Raw genomic sequence first — 14,375 nt, 5'->3', positions numbered from 1 at the left:
GACAATTATCTGACAACCTCCCTAGAGAGGAGTGTTCTGATACTTAGCCTTGTCTTCTCCCCTTCTGTTGCAAGTAGTTCCTAAAAAAACTACTGCAAATATGAACCTTATTACAAAGAAACAAAATAAAATGTGATGCTAAAATAATCGAAGCTTGATCTAATTTAAAAGAAAAATAACTAGAGTTTACGTCTAATTAACAATAAAAAAATTAAGCCGAACTAGAAGGTTGATTTAATTTAAAAGAGGAAAAAATAGACCCCTCTTATAACCACACGCTACACCAGGCGAATACGGGCCTAGGAATTGAACTCGAGCAATCCGAGATCACACAATGATACAGCCGAACCATTTGAACCGTCCATGGTGGTTATAACCTCAAGCATTTGAGGGAAGCTTTCTTTGTATCTATCGAATGAGTTTAAGCTACCAACAACAATAACAACGGCTTTTCCCCGCAAACATCTGTGGACCGACCTCGTGAGTTAACTTGATCATTAGGATTATTTTCTTTGTTAAGTAAATTATTATTATATCTTCTTGTTACTAGATTCTTACCGATTTTCTAAATGCATATTCAGTGACATCATCACGCATGATCAAACCACCTAAAGTCGATAATTTTTTCTCATTTTATTTCAACAGAAACAACTTCCGACCTCTTACAACTATGCTCAATTCTCAAGTCAATTAACATTTTTATTATTTCTTAAACTGCTTAACATTCTACCACTAACCTTGACGCCCTTTAATCTCCTTTGATATTCTCCTAAAAAACTGAATAGATGATGTATAGGGTAACAATTGCTGTACAAAATGCACAGTGTAATTATTGTCAGTTGCAGTGAATTTTTGAAAGGATAATGACACCAAAATAATTCTGAAACATGCACATTTGACATAAGTGCACTTCTTCTTTCTTCTTTGCAGCTAACGCAGGCAGGCGACGGAGATTTTTTGAATATCTAAGTTATTGGATATTATGACATCTTTCTTATCAATCAATGATAAGAATCTCTGAGGCATTCCATTGTGGATGAGAAAAATCAAATTCAAAAACCTTTAACTTGAACAACCAAGTTCCCAGCTTTTATAAATAATTTTCAGATTCCATAACGCAAATAAATTGTCATGCACATCGAGAATAAAAATCATCACATTGACAAATATTATCTAATATAATCTTCCAATCAAAAAATGTGAAATCTCGTTCCTAGTAAAGCATTAAACTTTAGCCTCTTCGCTTGATGGGTCCCAGCCAGGAGGTTTAATATTAGGCCAATCTCCGCGGCATCCTAACCTTATGTAAAGGCTTTTTTTACCTGAGATGAACAAAGAAAAATGTACCATAAATGTCAAGCGCCATGTATATGAGCGCATCATAATCAATTTGACGATTAACAAGTAAATGACGAAAATAAATAAATTCCTTTGGAACTGGCCAACGATTCTTTTTCATTTATAGGTCTTAATCACTTAAAAAAACATGTATGTAGAATAAATAGTTGAGATTGTCACACCAGTAAGCTGCTTATCTGACAATATTAGTTGTTTGAGTGCACTTAGACAAGCCTGAGCAACAAGTGTAGTATGTTCTTTGTCCCATCCACTAAATTTTACAACCACATCGGCTTTGCTGTATGCTATATTTCCTTGTTTCATATGCCTTTGAGCCTCCTCCTTTGCAGAAGCTTCATCTGCAATGAAAAAGAAGAAGGGAAAAAAAAGACAGATGGATGAAAGTTACTATATCATACATCAAAAGGTTCCGCTACTCATAAATAACAAGGAAATATTGCCACCAGAAAAAATCACTGCCCCAACATATAATAAGGGTTCCAAAATGAGGCATATATTTATCTCTTGGGATGTTCCAGGTTCCAATACAGCAGATAGTATCAAGAGGGAAGAAAAATGCTAGAAGTAATTAACTGATAAATGCTAGATCTGTATCACAAAATAGCAGTTTATGACCCTTCAAGCTGTATTTAAACCTGGAAGGATGGCTTTGATGACAAACTTCCGAAATCATAGTGAGGCTAGCTATGATTCTGTTGCATTCTAAGTTTTCTTAAGTTCTGAAAATTTACATGGTGCATAAAGAGAGCAAAATGCACTACCGAAGTATGTGGCTTAAGCACAAGTGGATAACAAGGGACAGTATGTAAATTGCATCATCTCTGATGTAAACAAAAAACGAAAAACAAAGAGACTTAAGCACAGATGCCCTGTGAAAACATAGCTACCAGCCTACCATTGTACGTGTAAACGACAACAATGTGAAATAGGTTTTATATCCAAATCTTATTTGCTGCTATATTTACTGATTTTCTGCATGCCTTGTCTAAGTTCCTTAAAAAGAACAAATTACAACAGTCATGTGTCTTTTCATCCCCCCCCCCCCCACCTATTCTACCTATATGACCTGCATTAGACAATCCAACTAGAGGGCTCAGCCTACAGTGATCAAGTTCCGTTGCCAATCCTCAAGTTTCCAATAAAACCTGGGGAATAACAGCTTGAAAGAAAGAGAGGGGAGACTTACCTGCAGCTTGAGAGTTGGACAGCCACACCGAAAATCCAGCATGGAGATGCCGCCACTTATCATGTCTTGTTGCAGCTCCATGTGGTCCTCCTAGCGTAGCTACAACTGTACGAACATGGCTGTAACATAGGAAAAAAGATAGTTCACGCTACTAGTTTTATATTTTACACAAGTATATGGTAAACGCATACCTGCTGAGACCCTCCAGTAAGGAACTTTCTGCTTCTGCAACAGAATCTGCTCCTTCAGAAATCACCCCTGGAAGTGATTACACTTTGTTAATGCACTGCAAAATAAGAATTTCTAATTGAGTTTTTTTTTAACCGAGACAGATTTTTTGGAGGTACAATAATGTAAGGATTAAAGGTAATTGATACTTAAAATAACGCAGAATGATTGACTTGATGCACGGTTCCATGTTTCTGAGCACATTCTCTAGAGGAGCTAGCACCAACTATTCTTATTTACCCTTAATAGGTTAGTGTTAACTAGGTGAAAAAGAAATATGCTAAGCAGAAAGAACAGACCAAAAATTTTAAGGATCTGACAGCTGTTACTGAGAACAAAGTGCATCCACTCCTTTGACATGGTTTTAGGGGCTGTTTGGTTGTTTTCCAAAAAAAATCGGAAATGGAAAACTCACATTTCAACTCATTTCAAGATATTTCAAGACATTTCCCGCATTTCTTTTTTTTCGCAATGAAATCACCGTCACGTCACCGCCACGTCACATAAGAAACAAATCCAGCCATGATAGTAACAATGTTTCGATTTTCATTTCTTGTGTTTGTTTGAACATAAAAAAAGGAAACGGAAATCAGCCGCAAAAGTAACAGTATTTTCAGCAATTAAATAATCTGTTTTATTCACAGTCACTGTTTCAACAGTGCTTTTAGTAATTCAAAATTCATTGAAGTGATATTTCCAAGTGTTTTCAGAGGTTTTTGGCGTAAAAACACTTTTCTAAAAAATCTGACGTGGCACCCTCATTTCTTTAAATCACAAAACGAAACAAACATGTGATTTGGAAATCGGTTGAAACCAAAATCCTACGTGGCAGGGGAGTTTCTTAAAATCTGACGTGACGGGGGTTTTCTCTTTTTTTTAGCAAACAAACAGCCCCCATAGCTGACTGATTGTTTTCACATTTAATGCCCACCTGGTCTCAACTACTGTCAAAAAGTAATCAGTGGGCTGTCCCTTTTATCTCACAGAGTTTTGGCTGCCTAGTCCTACCAAGACAGAGCGTAGACTATAATCTAGTTCAGGGACACATGCGTTTGAAATGTAACATTGAATATATGAAAGACATGCAAATTTATATTTCTCATGGTCTTATAAGGGGGGAAACCTATAGGTATACAGTTAAGAGTAAATATTCTAGTGAAATTGCATTATTTTGGATCACTGCTTTTGTGTTGTTGGGTCTACAATTTTTAAGGCCCGTCCCACTCTAAGCACAGTCAATCACACATCAGTGGCATAAATGTAATTGAGTCTAGTAGAGCTGTATATAGATTAGGAAGGCCATGAAGTTATGTAAACACATGGACGATTATTAAGGACATAGTTATTTTCTTTTACCCTGGAGGTGGCTGCCCTAGAGTACAAAGTATGAGTAACTGAAGGATAGATAACTAGATGGCATGATAATTGGCAAACATCGCATGTCCTGCTCCAGAAACAGACCCACTTCAATCCAAGCGTCTGCTACTTTTTATAATGCAATTTTTTCTGACAGAATCTCATGTAGGTCTTAATGGGCCAAGAAGCGGTTGGCAGAAAAGTTTGCAACATTGCTAGGCGACTAAGATTTTTCCGAGTCCAAATATGAAACCCGCAACACCAAGCATATACCAGATACATGTAATACATACTTCTTTCATTCAAGCTGGTAAATCTTATACATAAGAGCCATTGAGATTTTAAAAATCCCTAAGAAATGTAACATATTCTATTTTGCAGGTATTCTAATTATTCAAGTAGATGTCACTCTGTTCCCAAGATTAGCATTTTCATGTATAGTATCCACATTTATATGCTCCTACTGTCAAGAAAATAAAGTGACTAGCTTCACTAAAGTAGGAAATTCGATCCAAATAAATATGTGAACCAGTTGAAGCAAAAGATGTCATGATAGAGACTGCTTCCAAAGTAAACAATGAACAAGATATAGCATTCAACTACCGGCAGCCAGATGTTTCTCAGTTTGATGCATCTACTAAAACTGGTCTAACATTATAATAGTCATCCACATTCGACTACACTCACATGAATTTATGGACTGCTGAGTATAGCTTTCTAGCAATTCACTCGTACTAAACGGGGTGTACCTGCAAACCGTCAAAAAAAATGGGAGAACATTAAGGACTTCTACATAAAATTAATTTTCTAAGGGACGTTTATTTTCAGGGTTAGCATTACTTAAGAGCTTAAAAAAGAAATATTTGACTTGTCAGACAATTAGTTTTTCAATCTGGAGAACGCTCTAATGGCACTTCAAGCAATAAATGAAGATGATAATACAATTTCATTTCATGCCTCCACTTTTGTAACTCCAGCTTGTATTTAAGATGTACATATCATTAACTATGTATCATCGATATGTTTTACCTAGACACAACCTCCTGCCAGGTTTCTCGGATGTTTCCCATGTTGGAGACTTCAAAACACTCGAAACATTTGGACATGTTTCATACGCATTTAACATTATAAAAAACTTTTGAACAACTAAATCTAATATGGACATTGCTTCTTTCTTTTTCCAATACTGATGTTACTGTTCAGAGAGAAATGCTATCACCAGATTCACTATATAAAGCACAAAGAAAAAATATATATACTGTTATAAAGTATAAATCACGAAGTTATATATTTCCTTATTCCCTCAGCTTATAAAGAAGATGTTCTCTACTGAACGCCACTGCCGGTCAGTTTTGGCTATTCAATATCAATAATGTTTCAACATTGGATGTATGAAGTAGTAACTCCTACCCTCCCTAATTCCCTGATATATATAATGAAATCAAAAGGCAAACAAAAGATTACTTAATGATCAGCATTATTAATATATTTAATTGTCAAGTCTGTACATTAAACCGGCCTCATACCATCTGAAACTAATATTGATTGTCAAAAGAAAAGGTTGCATACCCGAGACCAATAGCAAGTTCTCTAGCGACTTCTTGATTCATTTCTGTGGAATCTCCAATAACATAAATTGATGTTCCCTTTAAAAGTTGCATCATTCCTGATTTAAGGGATTCCCAAGATTCCATGAGGTCAGGCCATTTCAGCTCCGTGTCATACTTTTTCAGATTGATGACCAGTTGATCCTCATCTAGGTACCTATTACGTAGCAACAGGCAACAAAGTGAGTACTGGTTTAGGCTAAATGTAAGACATAAAAAATCTTAACAATTGCAGCAGTTGTTGCCATCTGTGTCTTTCTTTTGAATATTAACACAAACCATATAGTTTCACCAGGTTTGACCCTGTCAAAAAGGCGACAGCTTTCCATCAGAGGTATGAGTCTTTCAGAGGCCTTTACTCTAACAAGTAATGAAGATTCGTCTGCATCCACAAAAATATCACTGGTACTCTGGATATCAAGCGTTCCAATATCTAGTCTCAGTTCCACTTCTGTATCAGCATCAGAAAACTGCATAGGGTTCGTATGCATACTAAGTGAATTTGCATTGGACGTTCAAAATGAATGTTGATCAAGGGACATTGAAATGTTAGGAGGCTTTGCAGTTATTGGTATTGTGGATTTACAAAATTTGATACATCTAACACAAATGAATTTCAGAATAACATGGTCCCAGAATGCTGAAGCCATCCCTAGAGATAGAGCAAACTTGTCCCAGTACAGATGTAGGATTTAACACTTCACAAACAGGACTCACTAACATGGAGATATATTTGAAGATTTTGGTCATGAACCTTGGCATTTATTGAACCATCCTTCTTGTCTTACTAAGGCATCTAGGGTATATCTTGAAAATAACTGTTTTATTCACGTGATCTTGTTGTATCTCAGAGTATACTGAGATAACTTTGAACTTAGCCATCTGTATAAGTGTGCTATTGAAATATGTTGTAGAAGCTGCAGTAGTGGGATTTTGCTCCCATGAGATCCCAATAAAAAATAGAAACAGTATGCAGTAAAATTCATCTGCAAGCAGAAAGAGGACGAAATACAGGTATGGGGTACTGTCGAGATCAACCTATGTTCAAAGGCAACAACGGATGCACTACACAAAAGGGGGATATTATCAAAAGACTCGCTCCAAGTTTACATCCAAAACGCACAAAGTGGAAATTTTTGAATGCTCAAAAGATAAAGGAGAGTCTCAAATGACCACAAAGCACACTCTCTCTAGTCTACTTCTCCTTCTCATTTTCCTACAGCAAAGAAAAACATACCATGCCTCACATTGACAACCAACCCAGATCTCATCTTATTCACATGTTAAAGGTTGCCAGTGAACTTAACTATCACTAATTATAATATCGGTATAAGTAACAGGAGGTATGCAACTTAAGCCATCACGCTTCATCATGTATTAAAAAACAAATAAAAACAATCTTTATGTATTTGTCATATTGTATTCAAGTCATACAATAAATCTCCTCGTAGGCTTGAGTATAATCAAACCTTGGTCCTGTTTTGTACTCTCCAGAAATTCCTAGCAGGCTCAACTTCTGTGTCTCAAAGTCAAAGCAACTTAACGCGATGCTCGAACCTTCTTTTGTTGGATATTTATTAAGAAAAGGCAATTTTGCCTGTGTTTTAGTCCCACATCGGAAAATTAAAAAGAATCCTCTCTCCCTCAACCCTATAAATACACCCTTATTCACATTCTAAAAGATAAGAAAAAAGGTTTTCTCCTCTCCTCTGGTTTAAAGAAAATTGTTTTTTCCCTCTATAAATTTTGTTATTAATTTTTTGGGCAATCTTCTTCATCTGAGCTGAAGCTCTGTACTCTCGCCCGAGTACGGAGGTCGGCCGTTTCCGGGGGCTTTTACCGTTAGGGGGGAGAGAACCATTTGTGCCAGGGTGATAGGCGGGTTCTCAATCTTCTAGGGCAGTGAATACACGACTGCTCCCGTCAAGCCAGATTTAATTGTTTATTTTATTCGGATTTATTTCATGCTATAATTTTAATTATTTGATGAATTTCCAACATCTTTAACGTATGAGCTTTGTTACCATATCTACAGCATTATTTACAATACCAGCTTTCTCAATTTTCATATCCTTAGTATCTCAAGTGAAATGATATCTAACATGCATTTTTCCAAACCTTTCGTAGCACATTATACTTAATCGAACATACCATACTATGGTTGTCATACAGCATAGTACCCATGCCTTGGTTAAGCAATCACTTAAAGAACTCTCAACTAAATAACTTGATCCTCTCTCATCATTGCTTCTGCCCATTGTGTTGTACTTTTTTCTTTGTAGTGGACAAAGAAACCATTGATCAAAGACGACCTTCCAAAGAATGAAAGAACCAGAATGATTGATGATGGATATTATACATCTGCCAAATTACTAATAAAATCTGCATTTGGGTAATAATATCGACAAGTATCAGGCAGTGACACATGTAAGGCACTTGAAAGTTGTCTGATACGTATTAGACACACCGGAGCATTATCGAATCTAGAAATTGCAAAGGACGCCATGTCAGCACCGTGAGGGCTCAACAAAGTTATTGAAAAGTTATTGCTCAGTCTCCAGATTTAGGTACCGCTATCACAAATATCAGTTGGGAGGAGCTCCAGCAAAGACGGTAGATTCATTCGGCACATGCGAATATATGACATTTAAAATAAAAAGGTCCATGACAACGAGTTACTGATTAGATTATATTTCACAAGTGCAAGATGGCTACTTCGTAAGTCGAATTATTCGCTTCTCAGTTAGTAAGCACACATTATAAGACTGCATTTGTTAACAGGGCCAGAAGAAAGCCCTAATTTCGCGATTGATAGAACAATTCGAACTTCAAAGCACGCTAATTCACGTAACTCAATCCATCAACAGGTAATCTCAACTCAAGAAGAAAGAAAAGACTTCAAATTTACCTCGTAATTTCTCGTTTTTTCAGGAATTGAAGAGATATTTCCGTTGGAAACCAATCTGAGCCTCCCTCGGTAAGATGAAAGGATCTTACTACTGAAAGAGACAAGAGATGGTTGAGTCTGGAGCTTGGAGATGTCTTTGGATGAGAGATCGGGGCTAAAGATAGGTTTTTGCTGGGTTCTCAATTTTAGGGTTTTGTTAGGGTTTGGCGGAAAGAGGCGAAGAGAGTGGAGCAGATGAGCTGCCATCGGGGGATTTTTTTTTTTTTTTTTTTTTTGGCCCCCTCCTTTTTTTTTTTTTTTTTTTTTTTTTGGCCCCCTCCTTCTTCTTTCTTTTTCCGGAGGTTTTGGACCTTTTGGGGAGATAAGAAGGAACCCTTGAGGGGGAGCGAAAGCCCGGTTTTTTTTGGGATTGTTTTGCACTTTGGTCCTCTAATAAGAAACCTTTTGCCTAACGGCCTCTCCAGAACAAATGGTGCTTGTCGATATTTGGCTCGTGAACATGGGTCAAGAACTATTTATTGTATCTTGGGCTCGTTCAAGGTGAAGCCCATTCGTCCCTTTAGGCTCACTGACAAGGTGTAACCCATTCGCCCTTTTAGGCTCACTGACATGCTGAAGCCCATTTGTCCTTCTAGGCTCACTGACATGGAGATGTTTTGATGTAGCCCACTTTAGCATATAATAACTTATGCCTCAATGGAAATAGGATGGAATACTGTCTTTTATCTTGATTGATATTTTAATGGAACTAGGTGCGTGCACGTGCATTGCACGTGTTTCCATTTTCTTATTATCATGCGCTGATAATTTTATGTACCTAATGTATTTTTTTTATTATATTTCAAATTAGTTTGATTTGCAATCGATAATTTATTAGATATCAAATCAAATTTCTCGGTCATAAGTTTATAAATTCTATTTAGGATAAATTCAGCAAACGCGTGCTAATAAACTTTCGAATATTTAAAATATCACGAAACCTCTTTCGGGGTTTCTCAGGAAAACTCTTTCAACTTTTAACATTTTTAAAAAAAAACCTTAAAAGCATGAAATACAATTTTCATCGGCAAACATGTCACCCTACATAAAATTGCCTACATGTGAAAAAGAACATAGTTAGTTCTAACGCCATTAAGAAGAGTTTTCTAAAATTTGTCGAAAGTTTAAGGGGACTTACCAAGATCGCTAAAGATTAGTAGGCTTTTATGACATTTTTCGAGTTAAGTGATATAATCTAAGGAATGCCCAAATTTAAGGTGTTTTCTAAAAGGCTAAAGAGCACTTAGATGCCTTATAATTTAAGGTGTTATCTGAAAGGCTAAAGAACACTTAGGTGTCTTATAATTAACTTAGTTATTTATCAAATTATTTATTTAATTAATAATAATTAAACTTATTAATATAGAATAATTTTAGCCTCAAACTGAAAAGCTACATAAACAAGACATGAGTTTATTTTTTCTCCTTTAATTCAATGCTTGTAATCATGTAAGGAATTACCAAAAACCTCATAGTTAACAAATCCCACACGAACATAGTTTGAGACAAAAGCAAAATGCAAAAATGGATAGAAACTTTAATTATTATTTATTACATAAATCACATATTCACATCATCTCCAAAAAAGTCAAAAAAAACATTGAACACCTTAAAAATCTCAGTGCTTAACAATGTTGATGACAAAAAGAACATGAAAATTATAAATATTATGGAGAAAGAAAGATTGAGAATGCTGAAACAGCGAGGAGAAAAGCGAGCTAGATTATACTCTTTTCTTCTCTATCTAAATTTTAATTATGAATTGGAATGTTGATTGGAAAAGTGTGATAAAATTTTATTGTTATTTATAGTGATTTGGTGGGAGAGGAATAGTTGTAATATTTTTTATCATTAGTGCAAATAAATTTGTATTTAGTGTGCACCAAGAGTTAGTGGAGGAGTGTTATGAGTGATTGTTTAATTTGAAAATTAATGGCAATCAATTGAGAGGTTATAATAAATTGTATGTATGTCTTCTTCATATATGTATGCATGGATGTGCAAGCAATAGGGAGGTTATGAAAACTTGAGCATATATGCATCTTCATGTATGTATGAATGGATATGTTGGGGGACATTTCGGGAAGAAATGTTTTAACATGGCAACCCATAATAGTATTAGATTATATTGGTTTGAGAATTATAATTTTATATTCTAACAGAAACAGTTCAAGTTACATTTAGCATAAACTTGCTAAATCAACTATAATTGCTCCCTTTAGAAATATAGCCATATAGGCATAATAATGGAATAGGATTGAGCTAAACCTGGACATCAAAAGTTTCATTGTCTTAAACCCTGGCCCTGGGTTGCATACGTAAGAGGGTCTTGCTGAGTTAGTAAGTTGCCTATGGGTAGCACTCTAAGATCTTAGGTTTAGCTCTCCTAGAGAGCACCCATATGAATTTAAATTCCATGAATATTTGAGGGTATGCGTTGGGGGGTTCCTCTTCGCCACACCCGGGTTTAATACCCATGGTCTGAAAGGATAGTGGGAAAGTTCCCTTTCAAACACAAAAAAGTTCTAGGATGCGTAGAGAAGGAATAATAAAATTGTAAAGCCAAAAAGACCTAATTTCCGTAATAGGTAGCCTTTGTCGATAATCTAGTCACCACCTTGGTCAAAAATTTTAATAATAAAGCCAACCTAACTTTTTTGTTGACAAGAAAAACCTAATTAATTAGGCGGAGCTACAAACCAGAGTAGCAACCCAAGTCTGAATCCTAGGATATTCTCTCAGGCATTGCACTTCTTTCCGGATCTTAACCTAAACAAGAAAATCCCGAGTGTTGAGCAACACCTTTAATCCAATATAATGTTAAGTGAATACGAGTAGGCCTGTTCATCCAGCCCGGCCCAGCCCGAAAAATCGGGCCCGGGTCGGGAAAACCGGAGCCCCGACCTGGGCTGGTTGCCCCGGGCCCGGGTCGGGCTCCGGGCCGGCCCGGATTTTTTTACTTTTTTTTGAAAAATCTCTTTAAATTTTGAAATACACATAAAAAGTACAAGAATTGCTAATAAAAAATAATAAAATTAATAATAACTTGAAATGACATAAATTATAAATATAAAAAATTATAAAAATAAAAGATGATAAAAATAACTTCTTTATTAATAATTAATAAATCCTTTATAAGTATAAATTTATTTCGGAATTAGTCACATCATAATAGATGAGTACATCCTAACTAGGTTGGCACCTACTCACCTATATCATTATCATTTGTAACTATTTTCAAAATAATTCATTACAAATTTAAAGCTATGAAATAAAAATTATAATTTGATGAATATTGTTTAATCTTTATATTTATTTGCTAGTCCTAACTCTTCAAATTTTCTTCAATTCCAGTCATCCGATCGATGTCTTGCGTTCGCTTCTCGTACCGACACCAATCTTATAAGCACATCACCGCTTGTACAGTACACGGATCTAAGCATGTTCTGTGATCGTCGATCAAACGTCATGTTGTGCTGAAGGCGGATTCCGAAGCTACCGTTGAAACCTCTATTGTTAGTAATAAATCACGAACTATGATGGAAAGTATAAGATATGAAACTGATCAATATACTCTCCACCATTACAAAATATCTAAAGCATTTTCTTGACATTTAACTAAAGAAGCAGATAAATATTCATCTATTTCATAAACCTCTAATGATGATCCAAGTCCAGATCCACCATTTAGCTCAGCTATCATTGCATACCTATCAAACTTACACTTTTTCTCGGCTTGAGCTCGAAGGCGCCGAAGCTGTAAACTGTTGTGCAGCCGCACCATGTCTAGCTGCATACTCATCATATAAGGTTTAAAAATAATTTCTAATAGCTAAATGATGAGAAGTAGCAGTAAGGGTGGATCCATCATCTAAGTCTATAATCTGTCCACCATACAATAATTGTAACAAACTTCAAAAGCCAATATCCTTCAAACATGGATCAATAGGAACCCCAAACAAAAAAATATGAGGAATAGGCCTAAAATACTTATTAAATTTTCTCTTCATTTAAAAAATTATAGCTCCAAAAGTATCATTCATACGATATTTGGTAAAAAAATTTGAATATTTAAAATTTGTAAAGCAGCTAAAGTAATAGTTGGATAATAACAGCTAGATAAAAACATTATATCATCATAAAAAACTTGTAACGTCTCGTTTAAATTATATATAATTATTCATTCATCTTCAGTTATTCCATAAGTATTACCAGAGCTAGAATTAGAAGCATAATAATTTATAAATTTATTTATATTTTTTTTATATTCTTGTCACACTTAACATTGCATAGGTAGAATTCTACCTATGGTCAACATCTTTTGGAATTTGTTTGGGCTTATAATTTTTTTTATAAAATTATTTCCATCTTTTAAGTCTTTATTCAGAAGCATTATGCATATAAGCAACTGTTCTAACATTTTCTATTATGGGTTTAATTTCAGTAAATGCACTTTGAACAATTAAATTTAAAATATGACAGATACATCTAATATGAAAAAGATCACCATAACATGACAATGATAGAGTTGTTTTGATAAAATCAATAGGTACATTGTTATTACTTACATTATCTAGTGAAAGAGAAAATATTCTTTAATCAATTTTTAGTTTCATAAGTTCTTCAATTATTAAATTTGTAATATTAATATCAGTATGTGACTCTTCAATTGTAATAAATGTTTTTTAAATATTTGCCAATTTTTATCAATCCAGTGTGTTGTAATACATAAATAATTAGTTTGTACTCTAAATGTCCAAATATCAGAAGTTAAAGAAAATCTACAGTTTAAATTTTTAAAATAAGAATTTTTTTTTTGTTCCTCCTGATAATATTTTAAAATATCACGTTGACAGGTTTGACGAGAAAATTTTGTAAATGCGGGATAAAAACCATCTCTAAATATATCATTAAATTCATCATCTTCTACTAATTTAAAAGGAATGTTTTTAAGAATGATAAACCTGATGACACATTTCCTGGCTCGGGTAGCGTCATAATTCTAACTACCAAGACTACCAGAAGAGGAGGATTGGTAAATCATAGATTGTTGGATATCACCTTGAGAATTATGACTTTTGTTGTGTTTTTCTATATGACGTTTGAGGTGTTTGGTGCCGCTTTTTATGATGAGCTTGGAATGTTTTGTCGCACAACGCACATTTAGCCTTCTGGGTGAGGATCCTATTGTATTCATCCTTGGTGATGTCTATCTTCTCGAAAAAATTCCACACATCGAATCTCGGCTTTTTAGAATCTCTTGGTGTAGAATCGTCACCACCGGATTCGGGATTAACACCGGTGGGATTGATAGGAGTAGCTATTGTAGGAGGACTCATTTCAAGATCGGTAGGAGATAGGTTTTACTCGTCATAATCAGATTCAGAAGCCATTTGATGGAAGGATTAGAAAGTATAAGAGATTATTAGAGAGTATAAGAATGTATAAGATTGTATAAGAGAGTATTAGAGAGAAATAGATGAGTTTTTGTGTGAGGAGAAGAAGGGAAAACCCTCATCTATTTATAGAGGCAGCCTCCTAGGCAAATAATAAAAAAACGCTCACCATATGACCGTTTTTTGATCGTTTTTGGGACAAAACGGTCAAAAATCAAATCTGACCGTTATGACCGGCCCGACCCGACCATAACGGTCACCTAGGTGATTGTTTAGCAAAACGGTCACTTAAGGTG

General features: G+C 35.1%; 1 protein-coding gene across 1 annotated transcript; it reads right to left on the bottom strand.

The window, feature by feature from the left end:
• Positions 1,068-9,021, bottom strand: LOC109837130 (probable inactive shikimate kinase like 2, chloroplastic). The gene is made up of 8 exons (XM_020405238.1): positions 8,645-9,021; positions 6,016-6,206; positions 5,699-5,893; positions 4,817-4,878; positions 2,737-2,803; positions 2,546-2,664; positions 1,521-1,697; positions 1,068-1,322 (listed from the first exon to the last, which is right to left on the bottom strand). Exons 1-8 carry the CDS (start codon positions 8,888-8,890, stop codon positions 1,225-1,227), a joined length of 1,155 nt encoding a protein of 384 aa, XP_020260827.1. The 5' UTR covers positions 8,891-9,021; the 3' UTR covers positions 1,068-1,224.

Source organism: Asparagus officinalis, chromosome 4 (genome assembly GCF_001876935.1).
Source record: "Asparagus officinalis chromosome 4, Aspof.V1, whole genome shotgun sequence".
In the NCBI taxonomy this organism is placed as follows: Eukaryota; Viridiplantae; Streptophyta; class Magnoliopsida; order Asparagales; family Asparagaceae; genus Asparagus; species Asparagus officinalis.
The sequence above is the reverse complement of the archived record's forward strand: the minus strand, read 5'-3'. Positions and strand labels throughout refer to the sequence as shown.

Bases quoted from the DNA above. Each gene is read 5' to 3' on its own strand.
- LOC109837130 (XM_020405238.1), bottom strand. From the start codon at position 8,890: ATGGCAGCTCATCTGCTCCACTCTCTTCGCCTCTTTCCGCCAAACCCT. The intron at 2,804-4,816 runs GTGAGTGTAGTC...AATCACTTCCAG, and splicing joins TCAGCAGTCCATAAATTCAT to GGGTGATTTCTGAAGGAGCA. The intron at 1,323-1,520 runs GTGTGACAATCT...TGTTCATCTCAG, and splicing joins GTCAGATAAGCAGCTTACTG to GTAAAAAAAGCCTTTACATA.